Source organism: Polyodon spathula, chromosome 11 (assembly GCF_017654505.1).
Source record: "Polyodon spathula isolate WHYD16114869_AA chromosome 11, ASM1765450v1, whole genome shotgun sequence".
Taxonomy (NCBI): Eukaryota; Metazoa; Chordata; class Actinopteri; order Acipenseriformes; family Polyodontidae; genus Polyodon; species Polyodon spathula.
Genome location: NC_054544.1, coordinates 11,857,546 through 11,881,721, shown reverse-complemented (window position 1 = coordinate 11,881,721; position 24,176 = coordinate 11,857,546). Strand labels below are relative to the sequence as shown.

The window sequence follows — 24,176 nt, the reverse complement described above, 5'->3', positions numbered from 1 at the left end:
TTGGAGGAGGCTTATGGTAGAGAAATGAACATTCAATTCTCTGGCAACAGCTCTGGTGGACATTAGGAAAGGGATATCGTGTCTAACTAACCTGCTTGATTTTTTTGAGGATGTAACATTGATAATGGATAATTGCAAAGCATATTATATGGTTTATTTAGATTTCCAGAAAGCTTTTGACAAAGTCCCACATAAAAGATTAATTCTCAAACTGAATGCAGTAGTGATTCAAGGAAACACATGTACATGGATTAGGGAGTGGTTAACATGTAGAAAACAGAAAGTATGATTAGAGGAGAAACCACAGAATGGAGGGTGGTAACCAGTGGAATACCACATGGATCAATATTAGGTCCTCTGCTATTCCTAATCTACATTAATGATTTAGATTCTGGTATAGTAAGCAAACCTGTTAAATTCGCAGACGACACAAAAATAGGAGGAGTGGCAAACACTGTTGTAGCAGCAAAAGTCATTCAAAATGGTCTAGACAAGATTCAGAACTGGGCAGACACATGGCAAATGACATTTAATAGAGAAAAGTGTAAGGTACTGCACGCAGGAAAGAAAAATGTGTATTATAAATATCATATGGGAGATTGTGGCAGGCTGCCGAGTGGATAGAGCCCTAGAGACAGACTGCAGTTAAAAAAAATATATATACTTTTATTATAAATAAACACAAAATAAAAAGGCACAAGGGCAAAAATAAAGATTTCCAGGCTGGAAACCTTTTCCGAAGTGACCTAAATCTTTTTTAAAAACTGTGTTGGTTTGTGTTTTGGTTGGACGAAGGAGTGGAGGAGAGAGGGTTTACCTTTCTCCGGAGGAAAATACAAAGTCCACCGACCCGCGACTAACTAGTAATTATTTGGATTAGTTTGATTAGTTGGGGTCGGTGCACCTAACTTGTATTATTTTGGTCCTCCATCCCCTTTAATGGGGTATAGGGACGGTTATATTTTTTCCCGCTCGAAACGAGACTGTGTGTGAAGGGGGGTATGTACTCCCCCCACCCTCCCCTCCCCCCCCTCCCCCCAAGAGTCCAATTATGTCCCTTGGGTGGGCTGTTATGGTGGGTGGTGGTGGGCGGGGTTGATGTCGGAGCCCCCAAGCCTTCTTTAGTTGAGGGGGCCCCGGATCTTCAAGGTAATACGGCGACGGTGGCCCGGCTCCCTCTGGTGGCGGCGACGGCGACGGCGGCCCGGCTCTCTCTGGTGGCGGAGGCGGCGACGGCGGTCTGGCTCCCTCAGCAACCCTAGAAAACAAAAAGGAGACACCAGCAGTCCCAAGCGATGTGGAGCAGCAGGCAACCCCAGGCGATCCAAATGTGTCATCCCTGAGTGGAGCGGGCATGGCATCCCTGGACGGTGCAAGGCAGGCATCCTTGGGTCATAGCTCCTCCCCTCTCGGGCTCTGAGAGCGGCGGCTCATCCCTCTCGGGCTCTGAGAGCGGCGGCAGCTCCTTGTCCCTCTCGGGCTCTGAGAGCGGCGGCACCTCCTCCTCCCTCTCTGGCTCTGGGAGCGGCGGCACCTCCTCCTCCCTCTCTGGCTCTCGGGACGACTGCAGCTCCTCCTCCCTCTCTGGCTCTCGGGACGACGGCAGCTCCTCCTCCCTCTCTGGACGGCACCTCCTCCCTCTCTGGCTCTCGGGAAGGCGGCTCACCCCTCTTTATTGGAGTGACCGGGGCATCTCCCATGTCTACCGCCAGGTAATTAACCACCATGAGGGCAACCTCTGGGAAGGACGCTGGGTGGTGTTGTTCCTCCCACTGTTCCCACCTCTCCCCATCTCGACGCCACAGCGTGTTGATAACTATGGGGAGATCGTGGACGAGGTCTGCCTCAGGGTGCATCAACCAGTCCCAGATCTCCTGGGACAGTGGTGAAGGTGGTGGTGCTGGAGGTAGTGGGGTGGCCCCTGATGCCCGGGGTGAATACTGCACCTCCTCCTGGGCCTGGTTGTAGGGGCATCCTGCCCAGTTGTGGCCATCCTCCTCACACTGGCCACACCAGTTTGCCGGTGGCACATCTGGGCAGGACCACCAACGATGGTCCTCCTTCCCGCACCAGGAACACCAAGGGAAGAGGCTGGCTGGGTCCTCCAGCGGTGGCTGCAGCAGCTTACATTTCTTCAGCTGCTGCTTGTCCTGCCTTTGCCGCTGTCCGCTCTTCTTTCCCATTTTTATCCCAAAAATTCAAAAAAAAAAATACTGCTCTGAGCCTCTAGGTGGTGCTATCCCGCTTCTGACACCAAATGTGGCAGGCTGGCGAGTGGATAGAGGCCCAGAGACAGACTGCAGTTCAAAAAAATATATACTTTTATTATAAATAAACACAAAATAAAAAGGCACAAGGGCAAAAATAATGATGTTTAAACACAAATAACCAAACAAAAAAAGCAAAACTTACAAAAATAAAGATTTCCAGGCTGGGCAATGCTTTCACTGGATTTAGAAAAATTTAGACAACCAAACAAAACCAACCTGCTTCCTCAGCTCCCTCCTTCCAAATGAGAAGCAGAGGCCTCCTTTTATGTCAGGTGGCTGGGTGCTGATTGATCGTTAATTAACCTAATCAACTAATCAACCCCAGCCACCTGAACATAATAAACCCAGGCAGGTAGGGGAAATTAACCCCATCCCTGCCAATTTAAAAAGGGCAGAGCTTTGCTCTGCCACAGAGATACTGAAATTTAAGAAGGACTCTATGAAAAAGACCTAGGAGTTTTTGTTGACTCAGAAATGTCTTCATCTAGACAATGTGGGGAAGCTATAGAAAAGGCCAACAAGATACATTGTGAAAAGTGTTGAATTTAAATCAAGGGAAGTAATGTTAAAACTGTACAATGCATTAGTAAGACCTCATCTTGAATATTGTGTTCGGTTCTGGTCACCTCGCTACAAATAGGATATTGATGCTCTAGAAAGAGTGCAAAGAAGAGCGACCAGAATTATTCCGGGTTTAAAAGACATTTAATATGCAGATAGGCTAAAAGAATTGAATCTATTCAGTCTTGAACAAAGAAGACTACGTGGCAACCTAATTCAAGCATTCAAAATTCTAAAAGGTATTGACAATGTCGACACAAGGGACTTTTTCGACCTGAAAAAAGAAACAAGGACAAGGGGTCACAAATGGAGATTAGACAAAGGGGCATTCAGAACAGAAAATAGAAGGCACTTTTTTACACAGAGAATCGTGAGGGTCTGGAATCAACTCCCCAGTAATGTTGTTGAAGCTGACACCCTGGGATCCTTCAAGAAGCTGCTTGATGAGATTCTGGGATAAATAAGCTACTAACAACCAAACGAGCAAGATGGGCTGAATGGCCTCCTCTCGTTTGTAAACTTTCTTATGTTCTTATTCCTGCAATCAGCATGCCACTTGCACGCTCCCTCAAAACTTGAGACATCTGTGGCATTGTGTTGTGTGACAAAACCGCACATTTCAGAGTGGCCTTTTATTGTCCCCAGCACAAGGTGCACCTGTGTAATGATCATGCTGTTTAATCAGCTTAATGATATGCCACACCTGTCAGGTGGATGGATTATCTTGGCAAAGGTGAAATGCTCACTAACAGGGATGTAAACAAATTTGAAATAAACTTTTTGTGCATATGGAATATTTCTGGGATCTTTTATTTCAGCTCATGAAACATGGGACCAACACTTTACATGTTGCGTTTATATGGCAGAAAATTGGCCCTAATTGACTTGTTTAGTTAGGCACTTTTTATGTTTGGCTTTATTTCCTTTTATATTCAAGTCTTTTATCAATTATAATAAAATAAAAGTATTTTTTTCTGGAGGCTGTGTGAGTGTGGTGGAATTTAAATATTATTTCATATATGTTTTTTTTTTAAATTTGATATAAGATTATCCCAGTAATCATCAATTGCAAAACAAATATATATTTTTTAATACAACTTTTTGTCCACGACACACCTGTCTTAAAATATCTAAATAATTTTTAAGTGGTTTTCTATTTACAGAGCACTAAGGTCACTACATATCGCAAAAGACAATGAAACCTGTCACCTCTGTACCTCGGTGCTTTGGCGCCCCAGCACGTCCCTGGTGCCCTTTGTGCATACGCCCTCGGTGCTCGGTGCCCTCTGTGCTTCAGTGCCCTCAGTGCCTCCAGAGCCTCAGTGCACTTCCCTTGGTGCACGTGTCCTCTGTGCTCGCTGCCCTTGGTGCTCTCGGTGTCTCAGCACCCTTGGTGCTTAGGTGTTCTGTGCCTCAGTGCTTCCGCGCCTCAGCACGTTGCTGATGCCCTGGGTGCACGCACCCTCAGTGCTTGCTGTCTGCGGTGCTTCGGTGTTCTCGGTGCCTCAGAGCCTCTGTGCTTTGACGCCCTCAGTGCTTAGACACTCAGAGCCTCAGTGCCCCAGCACATCCCTGGTGCCCTTGGTGCACATGCCGTAGGTGCTTGCTTCCCTCAGTATGTCAGTACCATCTGCAAGCATGTCTAATTTCCATGCTTCCTGCACAAGGCAAGCACCTCCTCTGTGTTCATTGCCTGGGCATGCAGCATGCCTCCTCTACCCTTGGAGATGAGACATTCTGGTCTATTTGTGCAGCATTCCAGCTTTGGGTGCTACACAGGAGGCTTGTTAAGTTTACGGGTGATACTTCCCCTGCTAGCATGGCTGAGCCATGCTGTGTAGCACCCGAGGCCTTCCGTGGAACTGGGAGCTCCTCCCACCCCCCTCCTCAAGCTGTCCCTGAGCCCCTCACAGAGCATTCCCTGCGCTCCTGCTCAGGTGTCTCTGTTTCGCACCCGTGCCAAGTCTACAACTCAGAGTTCCAAGAGGGCCAAACACTGAAGACAGGCGCAGGACATTAAGGACTTGAAAAACCAGATGGCCAGAAGTCCTGGAATATTTGACCAAGCAGCAGGCTTAAGCCCCTGCCCCGGAGCTAACCCTGTATTCACCGGTGGTCACCCGGGATGTCCCAGAGCCGGATGTCAGGATGGCTGACGAGGACCAAGATGCAATCTCGATCGTGGCCTCTTTGGAGGTTAGCTCCCTCAATCAGGAGGAGGAAGGACAGGTCCAAGATCTGACCTTTGAGACGGGCCCAAGCTCAGAGATAACCTCTGACAATGGGGTTTCCCCGATCTAAAACTCGATCCCAGCGCTGGTGGATTGGGCCTCCAAGTTCCTGCAGGTGCCTTTGAAGGCAGCGCCCGTACAACGCCAATCTGTTTTTAATATCCAGCCACCTAGTTCCCTCCCCCAGCCCATCCCAGTGTTCCCGGACTTTCTCAAAGAAGTACTGTCCACTCGGAGCCCCGCTGACCTCCTTAAAAGGCGCAAGGGCACTGGTGCTTGGCGGATTTTCCACCGGTGGACTCGACCCTGGTGCGAGCACCTCCAGTTGGGGGTTTAACCAAGGACCCTGCATGCCCTACTCTGCATACTTTCATAAGGTTCTACTGACTTAAGGTAGATCCCTCTATGCCTTCATTAGGCACAAGGGTCCTTGACGTTGCACACTCTCAGCACAAACACTAGTTTTTCCGGTAGCAAGATGTCCACTCATGCTTCCTTGTGATGGCTATGGTATACTTTTCCCAAAAGTATTGGTTGGTGGTTGTCTTCGAATTGAAAGGGAACATTTTGTTACGGATGTAACCCTGGTTTCCTGAAAGAGAAGATGACCACAAAACCTTGCAAGGTCGCTTTTGCGGGTTGGTTGCAAAAGAGAAAGCGAGCTCCGTGGCGTGACTTTGTTCCCTCGGGAGGCGGGATGTAGGACGTCACTCCCTGGAGGGGCCTATCGGAAGCTCTGACATAAAATGCTCTGTAAATACTTGACCTGTGGCAGGCATATCCCAAAAGTAATATTGTTGGTCATCTTCGAATTGGAGGGGAATAACTTAACTTTAGTGTGTGAAGAAAAGGCACTTTTTTGCTTTGTTCCTTGCAAGCAGACGAGTGATTGACAGCAGTGACATAGATGGTATGACTGGTCAAACGTCACAGGGCAGTTCAGATAGTGCAGACCCAGGGCTAGTAGCATCAATACAATTCACGGTAAATTTGATTCTGCAAATATGTTAGACCATTTAAATACATGGATTTGTAATATAGAAGGGAAGTTAAAACATGCTGAAGACATGACTTTGCAATGCACATATTTAGTTTAAATTGGATTACATTTATAACATGGCAAATGCATTAATCCAGTGTGTTTTAACATTCTTTACAAATTATTATGTAAAACATTGGTATTATGACTTTCTGACCCCTAAGAAATACTACAAAAAAAATATAAAAATGGGTATAATTTGTAATTTTGTAACAGACAAATAAATGCCCTTTTAAAAACGTGCTGTAATACGTTACCTTTCTGTATGTTATAAACAAAACCCATTCATTTAAAAATGACCCCTATGCATTTTTTGCATTACATAGTGTCTCGTGCCATACCCTCCTCGCAATCTTGGCAGATGTGTTTTTAGGGGTAGGCTGCAGCGTAATTATTTTTTTAAAATCATAATCGAGCTTAGAGTAAATGTTTTCCAATAAAAAGTTTTAACTTTAGTGACACAGCTTTTATTTTATTTTTTTTTATTCTGAAAGCTAAAGTCAGTAGATTGCAAAACTTAAATCCAAGATGGCTATCGGGCAGGATGTAGTCAGATTTGGTGCATGAAAAAGCATTTTTACATGTATTTTTTTATTTGTATTTCACATGTGTTTTAAATGAAGGAAAAACTATTGATAATAACCTATTTGGGGTTTTGTTTGTTGTAAATGTTTAACCACCCTATTCATATGTGGAAATATATTAACTTGAATGCTTCTTATTAAGATGTTTTTAGCAAAACCTAATCATGATTAAAAATGTGCTTCCTTGTAATGGTAACTCACTCACTCACTCACTCACTCACTCACCATGGTTATTAAATGAGCTCCTGACTTGTTCACTTGCTTTAAATTCAAATACAATCTAAAAAGCACACTTAAAATGTCTCAGTAATGTCATATTTGGGAAATTAGATTATTTTAGACAAATGTACATATTGTAAATATATTTTAAATGATTATTTTTCATGAATGAATTATCAAACTGAAGCATCTGTACTGGATATTCAGTTTGTGTCAGGGGGTTACTTCAGTTAATAAAAATCTTTCACTCTAAGATATTGGTACTGATGTATTTTGTTTTGTGTACCTTGTTACAAAAACTGCTCTGTTCTTCATGAAATATAAGAGCTCTGAGACTTGATTTGGCAGATTCTCAGGAAATGAAATGTACACAGGGATATATTTGGAATTAGGCCTAGAGCCAATTCCCCACATTTTTTAATGCATAGTTAAGTGTGAAAACTATTAGTATGACTTTAGTATATATTGGTGTTATGTGGGAAATCGAAAGCTGGACAGTATCACTGTTTTAACATGTTTTAATACAAATTAAGGCACAATTATTACCGTTTTGCTTCCCCCCCTCCCAAGCATAGAAAATGGACAGATTTACAGAAACCTGAAAGAGGTTTCTGTAAATCTGGGCTTTTGTTAAAGGTCTGCAAAGCGAGATCCTTAAGGGTTTTTTTTTTTTTTTGTCTTGTAAATCTGACAATCTGACTGATTAAAAAGCAGATTGTTTACCTCATTTGGGGATGATGTCATAGCTAAAGGTTCCTATTCGCTGCAGCTCTTGAAGAGTACAATTCCTGCCCCAGCTGGAGCACAGTGACCTCCTTTCTTCTACACAGGCAGGCAGGCTTGTCCTGCCCCTGCCGATCCACCTTAAAAGAAGAGTCGAGCACAAAGCCTGTAGACGCAAGTTGTTCTTTCCTGTACGTAGGTTCCCCTCCCCCTTTCCCTCCAACTTTGGATATAGTTGACCCAACTGGCATTACAGTTAACTATTACCTTTGTAATTGCTTGAGGTTTCAAGCAATGCTTTTTGCAATGAACTACGTGGAGTGAACCTGGAGTGACTATTTATTTTTTTTTTTTTTTTGCTTGAACAGAACTCGACCTGTGCTTTAATATATATTATATATATATATATATATATATATATATATATATATATATATATATATATATATATATATATATAAAAGGTAGGTGATTGATTGGGCAGAACCTCTGTGACATGTAGCTGTGGAGTCAGGAAACTCTACTGCAAAGCGGCATCTCTACATAATCGCTTCATTTGAGCTTGCTGCAATAAAACAGTAGAATGCTTCACAGCTGACACAGTGTTGTAATGCATGTTTTGATGCTCAAAGCCTTTTCCACAATGCTGTGCACTCAGACTTATATCAAATGCCGAGATAACCAAAATACACACGTCTGCTTTGCTCCATTTTCACTGGTAAGTACAATATATTTTAAAGATGGTATCTATCAGAACCAAATGTAGAACCTATTTTTTTATTTTATTTTCATTGTTGTTGATATATTATTGCATTTTTGAATTCTGAAATTGAATATTTAATTTAGGGCTGGCAAGGGGAGCTAGATTCATAGCACTGAAGTGAAAAAAGCCTAGTCTGTGGCAATGCATGTAATTCGATTCTACCTTTGTTAAGGTGCCCTACCCAGTAAGGTGCCTTCTCTAAAGCTGTGAGAGGTCTTGTAATGGATTGTCTAAACTAAAACTCAATTCACAGGCCCCCCAAAGGCCAACAGGTAGGAATGAGATATACGTATCAGCCAGTGCTATGACCACAGCAAAAAATATACCTATCGTATGGCTGTACATAAAAATAATAATCCTTTTAAAATGGGATTTTATTTTCATTGCAGGTAATCAAAGTGTACAATGAAGATGACACAAGTCGAGCACTAGAAGTACCCAGCGATATTACAGCACGGGATGTCTGCCAGCTGTTCATACTAAAGAACCATTGCATCGATGACCATAACTGGACACTTTTTGAACATCGGGCCCTCATAGGCATTGGTAGGGTCATATATTCTATTTTTGTCTTTCCCTTCTAAATATTGTATAGGCTACAGTACAATATTGCTGGGTCATACTGAATTAAAAACTGCTGACATACAGTACGTGTTGTATTTGTATGTCATTTGAGGTGCATATAGTTGATCTTACAGGTATGGTATAGTACATCCCTAAACAAATACTTTGTGCATACATTATTTTTGATGGGCCAATCACATGAGCAGGGAAAGCTAAAACATATAATGTCCTAGGTTGTCATGCTCTTGTCTGTCGACCCTTGCTGGTTTCTGGTGCATCTCTATGTGGACAAATTGGTTGTTCATAGGATCCTAGTGCTGATCCTTTTTTAGCTTTAGATGACTGTCAGAAGCAAAATTATTGATGATTCTTAATATTGTTATCAAAACAAAAAATAATCAAGACAAAAGAAATTATACAGAATAACCCAATAACTGATTACTGTTCCAGTTCTCTCCTAGAATGGATAATCCTCTGCTCTTCATATATGTGCAGGTTATTTTTAACGAGGTATGCGTCTCTCAAGAGTAGCGATGATAACAGCTGGGGACATTTTATTGTCCCTTAACTAGCTGAGACCTCTGGTGTCTTTGGTACCAATTTTTCAGAAATATACTAAGTGTTTATGGATCTAGATCAGTATAAATGGTAAGGGGCTGGTGGCCAAAGATAATTTGCTGGTCAGAGCAATACTCTGAAAACCCCTCGGGTTGAAAACATAGAATGGAGAGTGGTTGATTTTGGACACTCTTTGTAGGAAGTCCAAACTCTTGTTCATGGGGACTGGGTTCGACCTTTCAAAAGTACATCATTAAGTCTTCATGGCCTTTTTGACCAATTACAACTGTTGTGATTTTAATAAATATGCATTATTGGTACATTAAAGAATCTCATTATGTTAGTATTGTTGTTCAAATTGTCCACTGTATTTTATTCATCTTTTTACATTCTGTTTGTCTGTCTAACTTTAGGAAAATTTACATTTTATATAAACTCTACTTTGTATTTAACGCACAGAAAGAACCATAGAAGACCATGAGTCTGTTATTGGAGTGCAAGCAAGCTGGGGAATGGAAACAGACGACCGTTTATATTTTAGGAAAAATTATGCCAAATATGAATTCTTTAAAAAGCCACTGGTAAGAATTACATCCTCAATTTCTATAAAAAATATATTGTATTTAGTAGTTGTCATATGTATTATTTTAGGAAAAACAAAAATGACTAGTTTGTGCTTATGCAAATGCTTAGTAAATGCTATTGCTAAAAATAAAAAGATACATGCATTTACAACAAGTGTTCCTGATTTGCCTGTTTTTAATGGCAAGTGAAATTTTAGGCTGACACTATAGTAATACCCAATGTTGCTAAACATATTGGCTAAATTAGCTCATTTACAAAAAGCAGCTTGCTGTTCTATGCAACAATTAGTCCAACATGCTTGTGAAAATGCATAAGACAGGATAGTCCATGTCCCATGTACTGTGCTGCAAATAAGGTTCATTTACTGTTTTAAGAAAAGTTTCCAAAGCTGTTCAGATTACGACAAACTCCATTGTCTTATTAAGGGCCTCATTTACGAAAGGGCACTAAACATTATGGTGCACCATAACTGCAGTTAGTGTGCATGTTCATGATTTTCGTATTTACTTTTTGTGCCATACTGTGGTAATCAGAATTAATATGTGATTTGCATGGTAATACATGATAATTTCATTGAGGCACCCTGCGCTGAATAATGAGATGAGCTTTATTCACACCACATTTACTAAAGAGCGATAATCATAGTGTGCAGCTTAAAGTGAAGGATAATTAGTTTGTTTGGAAACCAGGTTTTAACCCTTTGCAGTCCGCTTGTCAGGCGAGTCAGGTCCAATTTATTTTCACACGCGCTGTTTAAAATATTTAATTTTTCAGAATAAAACCGGTTTAAAAGGCATTGAATCGCAAAAGGACCCTCCGTACTGTTTCTCCAGCGAAGCCCCACCTCTTGTTCGCTGTATTTTTCACATACCTCTTTATAGACATGCATACTGATAAATTCTCTCCTGATCACTCGTTTCATCACCAAACTCCTCAGTAATGCGATCCAAGTCATTATGTTATTACTATATCATCTCTAAAAGCTCTGCAAATCTCTGTGATATTCTTTGAACGCTGAGTGCAGAAGCAGCTACCTCCTTTGTTTATGTCTGTGTGCATGGGTCTATCAGATTCGGCCTTTTTTTTTTTCAGCTCCTATTGATCTCACTCTGCCATCAAAAATGTTATGATGTCGGACAGGGTCCGACATCAGACTGGAAAGGGAAAATTGTAATGTTGGACTTGGTCTGACACAGGACCGCAAAGGATTAATCACAGATAGGTGCACTATTTAAGCCTATTTGTGTGGGCTGAAATCTACCTGTCAACACAGAGGCATTGCTTGCATTAAAATGTTCATATAGATAAGTGAATTACCTGTAAGAAACAGGTTATATTAAGCGTGAATAAACGTGAATGAAAGTTATAATGTCTTAAATTTTATTTTATAGTTCATTACATTTGTACACGGAATAGAGTGGTTAAATAAAACACTGGACCAAACAAGGTATTATAATTTAAAACAACCTCCTCCACTAGAATTTCTAACTCCTCTGCGTGCAGTTTTAGTTTGCGTTGCCTCTGCCTGTCCCCTGCTGAGTGCTGTGTCTGCTGATCGCTCATTTTCGGTCAGTGTAAGCCACCTCCACCTTCACAATAAGCCACTCACCAAAAGATACACCTGGACTGCTGGGGCTTTTTATATCATGGTGGTCATGGGTAAGTCTTGGACATTATCATGCACATTAAATTGTCACTCACAATACATGTAGTGCACACTGTGGTATGTAAATTAGCCAAATAGTGTGCACGTAAATTAATGCGTTCTCTGTTCGCAAATGGGACAGTAAATTTAGATTTATGGTGCACGTTAGGCTCACTACTTAACCCTTTAAGGACCAGGATCGTGTTAACACGATCATACTGAAGTGGGCTTCTAGGACAGCTATTGTGTAAACACGATAAAAAAAAGCACTTTAATTTGATCACTTACAAGGCCACCATACTTTGCAGTACAGGCTTGAAACACACATCAGTGGACAGGGGAGGGACTGACATTCACTTCCTTTTTTTCATGTGATGTTACTGAATGGGGTACTTAGAGCGAATAAAAAAGGGGAATCACTAAGTCTGATGTATTTGACTTATAATTATATTAGAACATTTATTATATTTACAATATTTATAAATGTGGATATAATCAGATTCTATCAGGTATGCTTTTTTTTCTTTATTGATAATAATGGAATGAATAACTATTATTCTATTTATAAATATTTATTTTGAAAAAGAAATTGAGTGGTGGCCATTATTGCTTGTAAAAACCCTGAGAATAAACATGTCTTTGGTCATTGCAATCACTCTGGTGAAACAATGTCTTGTAATTTGCCCACACATCTATATTTTTGAACAGGACTTTCAGGAAGTATTGTAAGGTCCCTCGGGTCATAGAATAATGTATTTTGTTACACGTATATCTAAGCAGAATACATAATAAAAAATACCTAACTTTAAAAAATAAAACAAATAATAAATACATATTGTATTTAAAAAAAAAAAAAAAAAAAAAAAAAAAAAAAAAAAAAAAAAAAAAGCAAAGCAACAAAAAAAAAAAAAAAAAAAAGTTTCTAAAGTACTTTATAATGTTCCCCAGAGTGTTCTGGGGAAAAAAGGACACCATTTCCAAGATACTGCTGTAAAACAGATTTCTGGTGAAATTTTATAGAAAGTGAGTCAAATACAGCGAAAAAACACCTGGTCCTGGGGGAGCATCACACTGAAAATGCCTGGTCCTGAAAGAGTTAACATGCATGTTACAGCTACATTTAACGCCCTTTTATAAATGAGGTCCTAAATGTTACACGTTTTTCTTGGTGACCATTGACCGTTTGACATGGAAACATGAACTGACCTGCTTGTTATGTTTGCTTCATCAGGATTTTTTTCCAGAGCATATGGTGTCTATATCAAGCGAAACCAATGGAATTCTGAACCATTCACAGCTTGTACAGGTATAAAGCTTACAATTTACTAACCTTCTTTTTGCTAGGAAAATTCTGGAAACCATAAATAAATGTCCATCTTAGTAACATTTTTTACTTTTTTAAAGTAAAAAAAATAATGTCATTTAAACAAGTTTGTATAATGTACCTGACAGACTGTTTTAACATGTGTACTCAATCATCACAGTTTATATAAATAATGTATGACAAATGGTTTAATTCTAACTTCTGCTGTTGTTTAATAAATAAATACGTTTAACAACTTAGTGCCCCTGTATTAAAAAAAATAAAACATCTCTTTTTAAGACATTTCTAAATGCCAGCTCTTGTCCTGAAATCCATGGCTTTCTACATGCTAAAGAGCAGGGAAAGAAGACTTGGAAAAAGATCTACTTTGTCTTGAGAAGATCTGGGCTTTATTTGTCTAATAAGGGAACTTCAAAGGTCAGTAAAGTTTGAAAAATGTATATTTTTTAATAATTTCATACTGACTGCCACTGCATCGCTACAATACAGTGCAGACAACTCTAATCAAAGCCGTAAACAATGATAGAGGTGGTGCCAGTGGGTTATTTAATCAGGATTTTCAAATTAAGTAAATACACTGAGAACATGTGTGTGTGTGGTTTTATTCACTGGAGAAGTTTCTGGCATTCTGTTAGATATGATTGCAATGCATCTCATTAAAGCAAATTGTGTTTATATGGGGAAAACACCACCCCATGCTGAAGATAGGGACAGGTTAGAATAACACTCATTTGAACTTTTTAATAAAGTGCTATACACTGGTGAATCATGTGAACAAGTCACAGTAGCACACTTCACTTTTAGAAGGTGAAATGAACACATAAACCCAGATTGGCACCTTCGGTAGTGTTAGTCCGAGATTAGTGCTAATCAGGGTCTTTGAAATCAGCCGATATGTTTAACATGTCTGTAATTCACCAGTACAGGTATATATTTTGTTGTTGTTGACTGGTGATAAAAACTTGATCTGACTATAGTTCTGTTTTATTGAAACGTAAATGTCACTTCATTAGTTTTATGTGATTTTATCAGCATTTAAAATGATAAATTAAAGAAGATTCTTTATGAAGATTAATTCCATTACAATGAAATATAGGATGCATTAAACAACATGATTGTTAAACTGAGTTAATTTCAATTTAAATTAAAATGTATGTCCAGGTTGTCATTGAAATAAACAATGATCTGAATCTCCCCAGAGGTTTCCTCCCTTTCTTCGGTGGTGGTGGTGGGGTGTTCCTCTTCTCATTTAGGAAATAATTAGAGGGAAATGTTGGATAGCTATGAAGTCAATGGAGATCAAATGTAGTTTGGAGATTGAATCTTCTACAGTCCTTGCAGATAGCACAATCTAAAGCACTGTATGGTAAAACACTCGGCTTCATTTTTTTTGTCTGGAATCTAATTGTTGGCAGATGCAGTTCTGCAGCTTTGAAAACTAAATGCATTAAAACAGTGAAAAAAGAAAACCAGCTGAAGAAAAACAATGTGTTACATCATTTGATAGAATTTGTCATTTTGATTGAAACCACACAGTGGATAAATCGTTCTCATTTTTGTATTATTTTATTCCACTGCTCTGTGCTTTGTTTCTTTTATTTTGTATTTTTTTTTTAAATGGGTCATTAGATTTTTGCATAATTAACCACTAATTAATTTTTTTTGCATATTTTTTCATTCTCAGCCCACAAATAAGCAATAAGGAGAGTCTTCAAAACAATGTTTGACTTATTTTTTTAAATACACACTTTTATTGTCATTTTGAAAAGCGGAAATATATTATTTCAATCGAACTTAAATAACAATGTGTTTACAATTGTAGCTTTATAATATAGATCACAACACAACATTTTTTTTACAATGGCATATGTAAGTATAAATAACAATATATATATTTTTTTTACAATGGCAGCATTATAATAACATAATACTTGTGCAAGAATATCACATCAAATTTTCAATCACGTTGTATACAGTGTATTCCCCAGTTTCAGGCACAAGTGTATATAGTGCTGTTATATGCATTATTGTCTGTAAAGTGTAGGTACAATAAATAAATAGGTCGTTTTGACCAGCACCAATCCTGACAAGGCTTCCTTACACATTGTAACACCAACAAATAATAAAAAAGGTCCTTATTTTTATTCTCTGTAGATACAGGCATCCATTTTTCACTCACAGCTGTATAGATGACCCGGGCCGTCAAGCACATTTCTTAGGGACTGCTGCCATCTGTCAGTGAAAGTCAAAACTGCAGACAACTTTACTCTATTGTCAACTTATTTATTAACTGAAGCACATTAAAAAGATGTGTTAAACTTTGCAAATGCACATATAAGCGCCTGCACGCTGTTCTCATGGGAGTGACAAATTTGTACTCGTTTTCACTCCACATAATATTCAATTACTGTGTCTTAGTCTAGTTTTGTGTATATTGATAGAATAATATAATAATAATAATAATAATAATAATAATAATAATAATAATAATAATAATAATAATAATAATTTGCACACACAAGTAAGGTAGTATATGACTTTATGTCAAGAAATGCAGAATGTTATGGAACTATATGGACATTTTTCAATATGGCACACTGAATTAATTATTGGTGTTAGTTCAGATTAATTACAATGCTCCCCTGTTCACTATCTCGTTAGAAAAAGTGTGGACGTCTGTTTCAACAGAGTAATCTCAAAACAGATATTGGCATTGGCCTATTCAAATCAAAGAGAATTGCATGAAAAGCACTGTTGTACTATGAGCAAACGACACGTGTGAAAATGAATAGTTGTGCGAATAAAGGCCATAGAATATAAAAAGCAGATTCTAAAGGTTAGAATGTATTTACACAATAAAATAGATGTGTTCATTGGTTTTGGACTGAATATGGCTCGAGAACCTGTAAGAAGTGTTATCTGGGCTGGGTGTATACAAACTCATATTATATTGTAATCCCATCTTCAATTTTAGAGAATTTTCTATACTGGGTTTAAAAGTATAAAACATTTTGCATAGTGCTGCTGTTGGCATCCTAGAGATATAACTGTTAAACTTGTTGACAGGTGAAGTATAGTATGTACATCCAGTTATCTGATATATATATATATATATATATATATATATATATATATATATATATATATATATATATATATATATATATATATATAAAAAAATCTATCTATCTTCTCTAGGAACCCAGGCATCTTCAATTTGTTGCTGAATTCAGTGACAGTGATGTTTATACATTACTGGCAGGCAGAAAGAAGTACGGGGCACCAACAGACTACGGATTCTGTATTAAGGTATGTTTACCCATTTTAAACCTATTCTATTCACCATGTGTTTGTGTGGCATGGAGAGTAAAAACAGATCAGTTATATATTTTCAGAAAAAAAAAAGACAGTAAAATTAAGACCGTGTATTACAACAGTTTGTCATTTTTAACTTACAAGTTATTTTAAGTTCTTTTTTTAAAGTAGGAGAATTTTAGTGGCGTTTATTCCAACAGGTGTTGTCCTCAGGATATACATTAACCCTAAACAATGCGCTGTGGCCTTGCAGCATAACAAATCGGGAGGAGCCAGGGGCCTGAGACTGCTCTGTGCGGACGAGGAGCGGAGTAGGACCTGCTGGGTGACCGCCATTCGGCTTCTCAAGGTATTATTTTAAACCTGAAAGCAGTGTTTGTAGCTTCCAATTAATATTCCACCATGACGGATCTTTGAATTCTGAACACACACACACACAAAAAAAAAAAAAAAAAAAATCAGTCTTGACTGTTGGAGGTAATAAATAATTCCTACCAGTGATGAATTTGAAACTACGCTTATGCATAATTGAAATTCTGTGCTGCCTGTTATACAGCACACTGTATGCCTGTTCTTAAAATATCTTATATATATATATATATATATATATATATATATATATATATATATATATATATATATATATATATATATATATATATATATATATGAAGTGATTTTTAAGCATTGCTTGTTTTTCATTTTTAGTATGGGATGCAGCTGTACCAAAATTACATTCAACCTCATCAGAAGCAGAAAGTATCACCAGTGGTATGTACAATATAATAATATGTATGCGTTTTTTTTTTATTATTACAATTTCTGTCTTCTTGAGGCCCTGCGAGTGTGGTAATATTTTAAATATTGATTTGACTGTATGCCCTTACCTTGTCAACTTATTCATAAGTTTATTGACATAATAATGTATACTAACATTTAATGCAAATATAATGAATCTGCAGCTATATGCTGGCAAAACTGCTCAACACCAACAGTAAGCCCAAACCAGACAATTGGAGGTTTAAATAAGTGAAATGCTTTTCTGTTACAATAACTATAACTAGATACACCAGTGCTGCAGTCTTCCCAAAATAGCTTCTTGATCAGCTGTTTTCAGACTTAACAACTCATCACAGCTTCTCTAATAAAAATATTTTAAAAACACATACACGTGGATAAGTTTCCAGCCAGCCTTGCTGTTAACTATATGGGCACCGTGTTATATTTGTAATTGTAAATAGAAATCATCTTTTTCCATAGGACAGCTAAATTGCTACTGAATATTAATCTAGGGGCTTTGGAGTTAACCACAAATAGACAAGTGGAACCCATTTTAAATAATAAAAAATATGATATGACTGACACAAAAAAAAATACTTTGACTCGAAGGTTGTTTCGATTACCACCACAAACGTTCATTTTAGAGGAAAATTTTAAAAGATAATTTGTAAGTGGTTGGTTACTGGCGTTTTCTCCAACTGAACAATTACATAGACGACTGCATGCTTTTCCCTTACTTTGCCACAAGATGGCAATAGAATACAACACAAGTCATTTTTTTTAGCCCCCTTTGGGTAACTTAATTCTATTCGATTTAGTTTTTACTGCTATCATTAATCAGATTGTGATTTTTTTTTTTTTCATAGAGGAGCATTTCAGAAAACTCACTAGTGGCAATGGACTTCTCAGGGCGCAAGACCAGGGTGATAGAAAACCCTACAGAAGCTCTTTCTGTTGCTGTTGAGGAAGGACTTTCCTGGCGGGTATGGCTGATTTTCTTTTAGGGTAGGGCAAACTTCCCCTTAGAACATGTTTGGATGTGTAACCTAACTTCCCTTTCAATGCATTACAAAAATCCAACTTCAGAAACATGTTTGCATTCCATTGGCATGCTATGCAAGATGTTGTTGAACAATGTTGTTAAAAATGTTCCCTGTTGTCTTTAAAAAAGGCGTATTGCAGTATACCATGTTAAAAGAATAACAAAGCGTAGAAAAATAGTGAAAGCATAGACAAACAAAGCAAGTCTCAGACATACTAAAGCATTGCAAAGAAATAGTTAACATGGCAAAGCATAATAACTGCAAAGTTAAACATAGGGAATGACATCAAAATGACAGTGGTAAATTGTTTATAAATAATTAGCCTCCCCAAGGTGCCAAAGAGGTCCACAAATACCCCATACACCTGTGAAATTGGTAAGCTAATCCCCTTTTTCAGGACTATTGCATTTCTCTGTTATTAATGAAAGATATTTTGCCTAATCTTTCAGTATTTAAAATTACTTCTTTACACAGAGGAAAAGCTGTCTACGACTCAATCCACATGGAGGTCCCTCTACTCAGAGTCCTACATCAAATTTAGGTCAGTTAATAAAGGAATGTGAAGTAGTGTTTGCTTTAGTTTTAGACATGTTTTATACCAAACTTTAAATTGATTGTTCTAACTATACATGCATTTTCCATTAGCCCTATATTTGCTATCTAGAAATTACATAGTTAGTATAACCAGTAAAACATGAGTAATTTCTTATGTGCTGTTTGAGTCGCAATATGTTTTGTTTTTGTTTGCCAGTAGAAATGAAATATTACTAACCTAGCGTGCTTTAAGTAATAAGTATATAGTTTAGCAAACAATATAACAAAGGTTTTTTTTTTTACCTAACAGTTATTCACAGAACTCACCCCTGGTTTCATCATAAAATCTCTAGAGATGAAGCTCACAAATTAATTGCACAGCAAGGTCTTATTGATGGGTAAGCAGACTTTGTTTGATGATAGATGGAAATGATAACTGTATTAATCAATTGTTATGTAGTGCATGTCATTATCATACCTCACAGATAGTCGCTGGGGCTGTTCCCTGTTCTGATAACATTCTTTTCTCTGAATAGCCTACTTACAAGGAACTTTTGTAAAACGTGTGCTTCCTCTTAAATAGCGTGCATTCACATATTTGATTCCAGTTAAGTATGCATTTCCCATCATGTCGTCCACATAGCATTGTGCCACAATGAGTATTCATTTTCTACAGTCTTTTCCTGAATTAAGCAATATACTTGTGTATGAATTTGGCCAAATAATTTCTTCTTAAAGATCATATTTCACCTTTAATGAATTGTAACAGGCAAGTGTGTGTGTGTGCGCGTGTGCATGTGAGAGTTTAAAATATCTGACTGAATCTTTGAGTTCTTTTATTGTATTTCAGGGTGTTTCTTTTAAGGGACAGCCAAAGTAATCCTAAAACGTTTGTTCTGTCATTATGTCATGCCCAGAAAATAAAGCACTTTCAGATTGTACCTGTAAGTATATATTTAAGCACTATGTAGCACTTGGTAGTTAAACAGTTAGTTATTCAAATATATCGTGCGTTGCTTATATAAAGACAATCAGAAGTTGCACGCCATAGGAAAATCCTATCCATGATGGAGAAGTTAGAATTAAGTGCCATTCTGTTACTGTCAATTGGCTTAACATATCAGTCAAACCCTGGCTATGTGTGTAACTCCCATACCTACTAAGCTACTTTTTTCTATATGCTGTACAGTAGCCATTGATCTGAATTAACTTAATTAACTTGATATGGTAATATTCAAACAAAGAAAATAATTCATGGCAATTAAGCTTTTGTGTCATCGCTTTCCCATCTAGTGCAGAATAAGTTTTTACAGATTTACTACAACTGTATATATAATCCACTGTTGGTGACTTCTCTGACACAACAAGTAAACCAACATGAGCCTAAATAGGTCCATAACTGTATGACCTAATTTGATCAATTGCTCAATTTGCAAGATAGGACATGTTTGTTTGTTGCATGGGGGTCAGTGATTTTATAAAAGTTGGTCATTTTTTATGCTTTGTTTTGAATGCATGTTTAAAATTATTTTTTTTAACTTTTTTTTTTTTTATTTCTGCTATAATTTGTGGAGTTGGAGGAAGATGGAGAGCTGTTCTTCACCCTGGATGACGGTCACACAAGATTTACTGATCTTATCCAGCTTGTGGAGTTTTACCAGCTGAATAAGGGAGTGTTGCCCTGCAAGCTAAAACATCACTGTGCTCGAATTGCTCTTTAATCAGGACGTGACATTTCTGAAAAGAACCACAGAAGACTAAAGGCAGTGAAAAAACAACTGCATTGAAGGTGGTTTTTAAAATAATTGCGAGTTCTGCACAAAAAAATATAATCAAAACCTCTGTTTATCCAGATGAGTCGATTTTGAGAACAAATTCTCATTTGCAACGTGCCTTGGACTAAGAAAATATTCATTGTATTGCAGCCAAATTAGCAAGAAGCTGCTGATTTCATATTCATGGAAACAGTGATTTATTTCTAATCTTCATTATATGAGCATTTAAGCAAAAGTACAGTAACTATGGCATTATAAAAAGCTGTTTTGGGAAAAAGTGTGCTCTCTTGTCATTAAGATATTTTGTAAAGCTTGTGTCTTATTTTTTGGTGGCACGATAGGCAGGCTCTGTATTACTGATAATGGTTAAATGTCATTACAAAACCCATATCATAAACTTCTGTATTGGTATTTTTAGTAAAGTTGTCTCCCCATCAAGTAAAATGGGGCATACTTTTAGATTAATGTTTTTTTTTTTTTTTTTTTGCTGTTTTTTTTCAATGAATTACCCCACATTTTATGTGTCTATTTTCTACTCCATAGTAAATATATTGCCTTCAGTGGGAATTCAGGCCCATAATATCTATTGCTCTGAAAAAAACAAACAAAAAAAAAAAAACAATCAAACAAAAAATTGCACAATCTCAAAATCTAGTAAAAGTAGTTTGTTTTAAATGCCCTTGCATTTCTTTTTAAAGAGCAGCATGGTTTATATCTTTTTTATTGAAAGTACCGTAACATGCTAAGAGAGAATAGTTCGTTGAAATGAGTAATGAATGTCAATGACTGCAATGTTTTTTTGTATTAATCAAAGTCAATTTGCACTGTATGTTTTCAGTTTGATTTTTGTTCTTAAATCTATTCAGGATTGAGGCGGTTACACAACTTTATAACATATTCTACATTCAAAGATTACTCTATAATCATTGTAGATGACATGTTTGATTTGTTAATTGCACTGTAGTTGGAACACTGGTACCATTTATTACTAATTATTCACATTGACTCTCTGGACTGTCACAATATGCCAAGTAGTTAAATGCTGTTTCGTTCTTTAAATGTATGGTCATGTACCCAATTGCTTACATTTTCTATAAATGGACCTAAGTGACCTAAAGTGTATTTATATGACAACCTAGTATAATAAATGTTTATATAATTTAATGTTTTAAAGAACCTGTTATAGAATTTCCTCTATGTCCCTCTTTTATATATGTTATCAGCTGTATACTTTGACAATACTCAAAAATATGACAATACATTTTTAAGTTCACCATAAAAATAGTTCAAACATCTGCTACAAGTGATATTTTATTGAATATTCTAATTTTTACATGGCCTGCAAAATGTTTTAATAAGTTCCCCCCAGCAGGTTAGAATGGTGTACTTACAGGGGACGAACTTTGATGGGCCAAATGGCCTTTTCTCATTCTCAAGCTTTTATGTTTACAGGATTGTAAAGAATTCCCAGATTAAAAAAAAAAAAAAAAAAATGAAGTCTATTGAAAATATATTTTTTTAGGTACAATTTTTGTTTTGTTACAATGTCCTGCTATTCTTCTTAAACTCCTGTGTATACCAATACATCACTTGTATTATGTATGTGTTGCATTAGTAACACTCTTCTTCTGTGGAGACACTGTGTGTGTGTGTGTGTGGAGAGAGAGAGAGAGAGAGAGAGAGAGAGAGAGAGAGAGAGAGAGAGAGAGAGAGAGAGAGAGAGAGAGAGAGAGAGAGAGACTTTTGACTTTTAAGATCCTTTATTTAAATATTCCAAATAAAATCCATTAAAATTCAAATAAAGGTAAAACACAACAAAAGTTAAGATTCCTACTGCCTGAGCAAAATTTAAAAAATCCTAAAATATATCGTGTTCTCCTTAAAAACAGATTTTAAACAAAATAAAAGGATCATTAAAAAATCAATATTAAACAGTGTTTTTTTTTTCTTTGTTGAAAACAGATAAAAGCCAAAAATAAAACACTGTAAAACAAAAATTAAATAAAATTAGAACAAAAACTGGAGCTCCCCCTCCTCACTCACAGCACACAAGGCGTCTCCCACACACCACCTCTCCTGAAAGTCCTCCAGGTTACTGACCAGTTTAAAATACTCAAACTCTACTCTGATCTGGCTGACCACGAGCACCCTGAACTGAACCACTAAACTGGTCAGTCCAGAACCAGAGAGTTGATTTTTCCTTGTCTTTAAAATAGCCAATTTTGCCTGTCCAAATAAAAAATTAATAAGAACACACCTGTTTTTCATTTTAAAATTGTATAGAACCCCAAAAATAAAAAGCTCCTTACTAAAAACGACTCCTAAATTATTCAGGATTCCCTGCAGTAAATTAAAAAGTGGCCGCAGCCTCTCACACTCACTGTAGGCATGAAAGAGAGTTTCCTCTGCTGAGCAAAAAGCACACTGCTCACTGATGCTGGGGTCCACTCTATGGAGAAACCTGCCTGTGGACACAATGCAGTGTAGAATCTTCCACTGCAGGTCCCCCACTCTCTTGGCGAGAGGCGGCTTGTACAGCACCCTCCACACCGGCCTGTGCCCCTCCTCTACAGCCAAGTAAGCTCGCCACTTAGAGTCTACCAGACCCCTTAGCCTACTATACTCTGTGGCTTTAACACACAATTTGTATATCTGTTTTCCATTCATTGTGTGAAAGATAATTTCCTCCACATTCTGCAATTTAAGCAAAGTCCCTCCATTCTCTCCACCGCCCTCACCTTCCTCACCTACTGCTGGTGACACGATCATCCCTGGAAATAAGGAAAGCTGTCTCTGCTCTGTGCCTCTGGACAACTCCTCCCTCAGGACTGCCTTGAGCCGCGGGGAGAGGCAGCCCCTCAACTCACCCATCAGTCTTTCTGCAAGCCTCTCTGAGTGCCAGCCTAGCTGTGCAGTTAGCTGGGAGGCAGTTAGCCAGCAGGAGAGCTCAAGGTTTAACAGGTGGACCATCCTGGTTACACCTGCTTTTAAAAAACTGGCACAGAGCGTCATCGACTGGAGGAACTTAACTGGAAAGAGTGGATTAAAAAATAGGGGCTCCTCAAACAGGTCCTGCCCTGTCAAGGACTCCACATCCCTTTCCACCCTCACCAGCTGCCAGGCTTTTAAAATACTTTGATAAAAAGGAGGAAGTCCTGCTTTACTAAAACTGGTGTTCTCAATTAAAAACAGGTGTTTTCCTAACCCCAGCCCCCCAAATCTATTAAGAAGGAAACAGGCCAGCCTCTTCCAATGAGCCTCCTCCTCAGTGTACAGGAGTCTCTGAACCGCCTGCAGTCTGAAGGCTGCCACCCTGCTGGCAATGCTGACTAGCCCCTGCCCCCCCTCATCACTAGGGAGGTAGAGGACTGCCGGCCTCAAACTGTGTCTCCCGCTCCAAAAGAACTCCAGCAACACTCTCTGGATCTCCTTCACCAGGCCCTGGGGTGGGTCCAGGCATACCAGCTTGTGCCACAAGCTAGAGGCCACCAGATTATTAATAACAAGCACCCGGCCCTTGAAGGACAGTTGAGCCAGCAGTCCCTTCCACCTCTGCAGCCGCCCCCTCACCCTATCCAACAAACCCTCCCAGTTCTTTTTCATGTAGTTTTCTGTTCCGAGGTACACCCCCAACACTTTAATACCTGTTCTGTTCCATTTCAG

General features: G+C 38.2%; 1 protein-coding gene across 6 annotated transcripts in view; it reads left to right on the top strand.

Annotated features, from left to right (window-relative positions):
- Nucleotides 1-21,677, top strand: part of LOC121323706 (growth factor receptor-bound protein 14-like) — a 66,308-nt gene extending 44,631 nt beyond the window's left edge. For 5 of the 6 annotated variants that reach the window (XM_041264914.1, XM_041264913.1, XM_041264911.1 and 2 more), the window contains 12 exons: nucleotides 8,780-8,936; nucleotides 9,972-10,093; nucleotides 12,974-13,048; nucleotides 13,346-13,483; nucleotides 16,265-16,375; nucleotides 16,635-16,730; nucleotides 17,090-17,152; nucleotides 18,028-18,144; nucleotides 18,679-18,745; nucleotides 19,049-19,136; nucleotides 19,589-19,682; nucleotides 20,313-21,677. In XM_041264914.1, the coding sequence (XP_041120848.1) occupies nucleotides 8,780-8,936; nucleotides 9,972-10,093; nucleotides 12,974-13,048; nucleotides 13,346-13,483; nucleotides 16,265-16,375; nucleotides 16,635-16,730; nucleotides 17,090-17,152; nucleotides 18,028-18,144; nucleotides 18,679-18,745; nucleotides 19,049-19,136; nucleotides 19,589-19,682; nucleotides 20,313-20,459 (1,275 nt within the window). In that variant the 3' untranslated portion in view covers nucleotides 20,460-21,677. Of the gene's footprint in view, nucleotides 1-8,108; nucleotides 8,346-8,779; nucleotides 8,937-9,971; nucleotides 10,094-12,973; nucleotides 13,049-13,345; nucleotides 13,484-16,264; nucleotides 16,376-16,634; nucleotides 16,731-17,089; nucleotides 17,153-18,027; nucleotides 18,145-18,678; nucleotides 18,746-19,048; nucleotides 19,137-19,588; nucleotides 19,683-20,312 lie in introns of those variants that run through there. The other variant, XM_041264915.1, reaches the window with a different exon arrangement.
- Nucleotides 21,678-24,176: the final 2,499 nt, after the last annotated feature.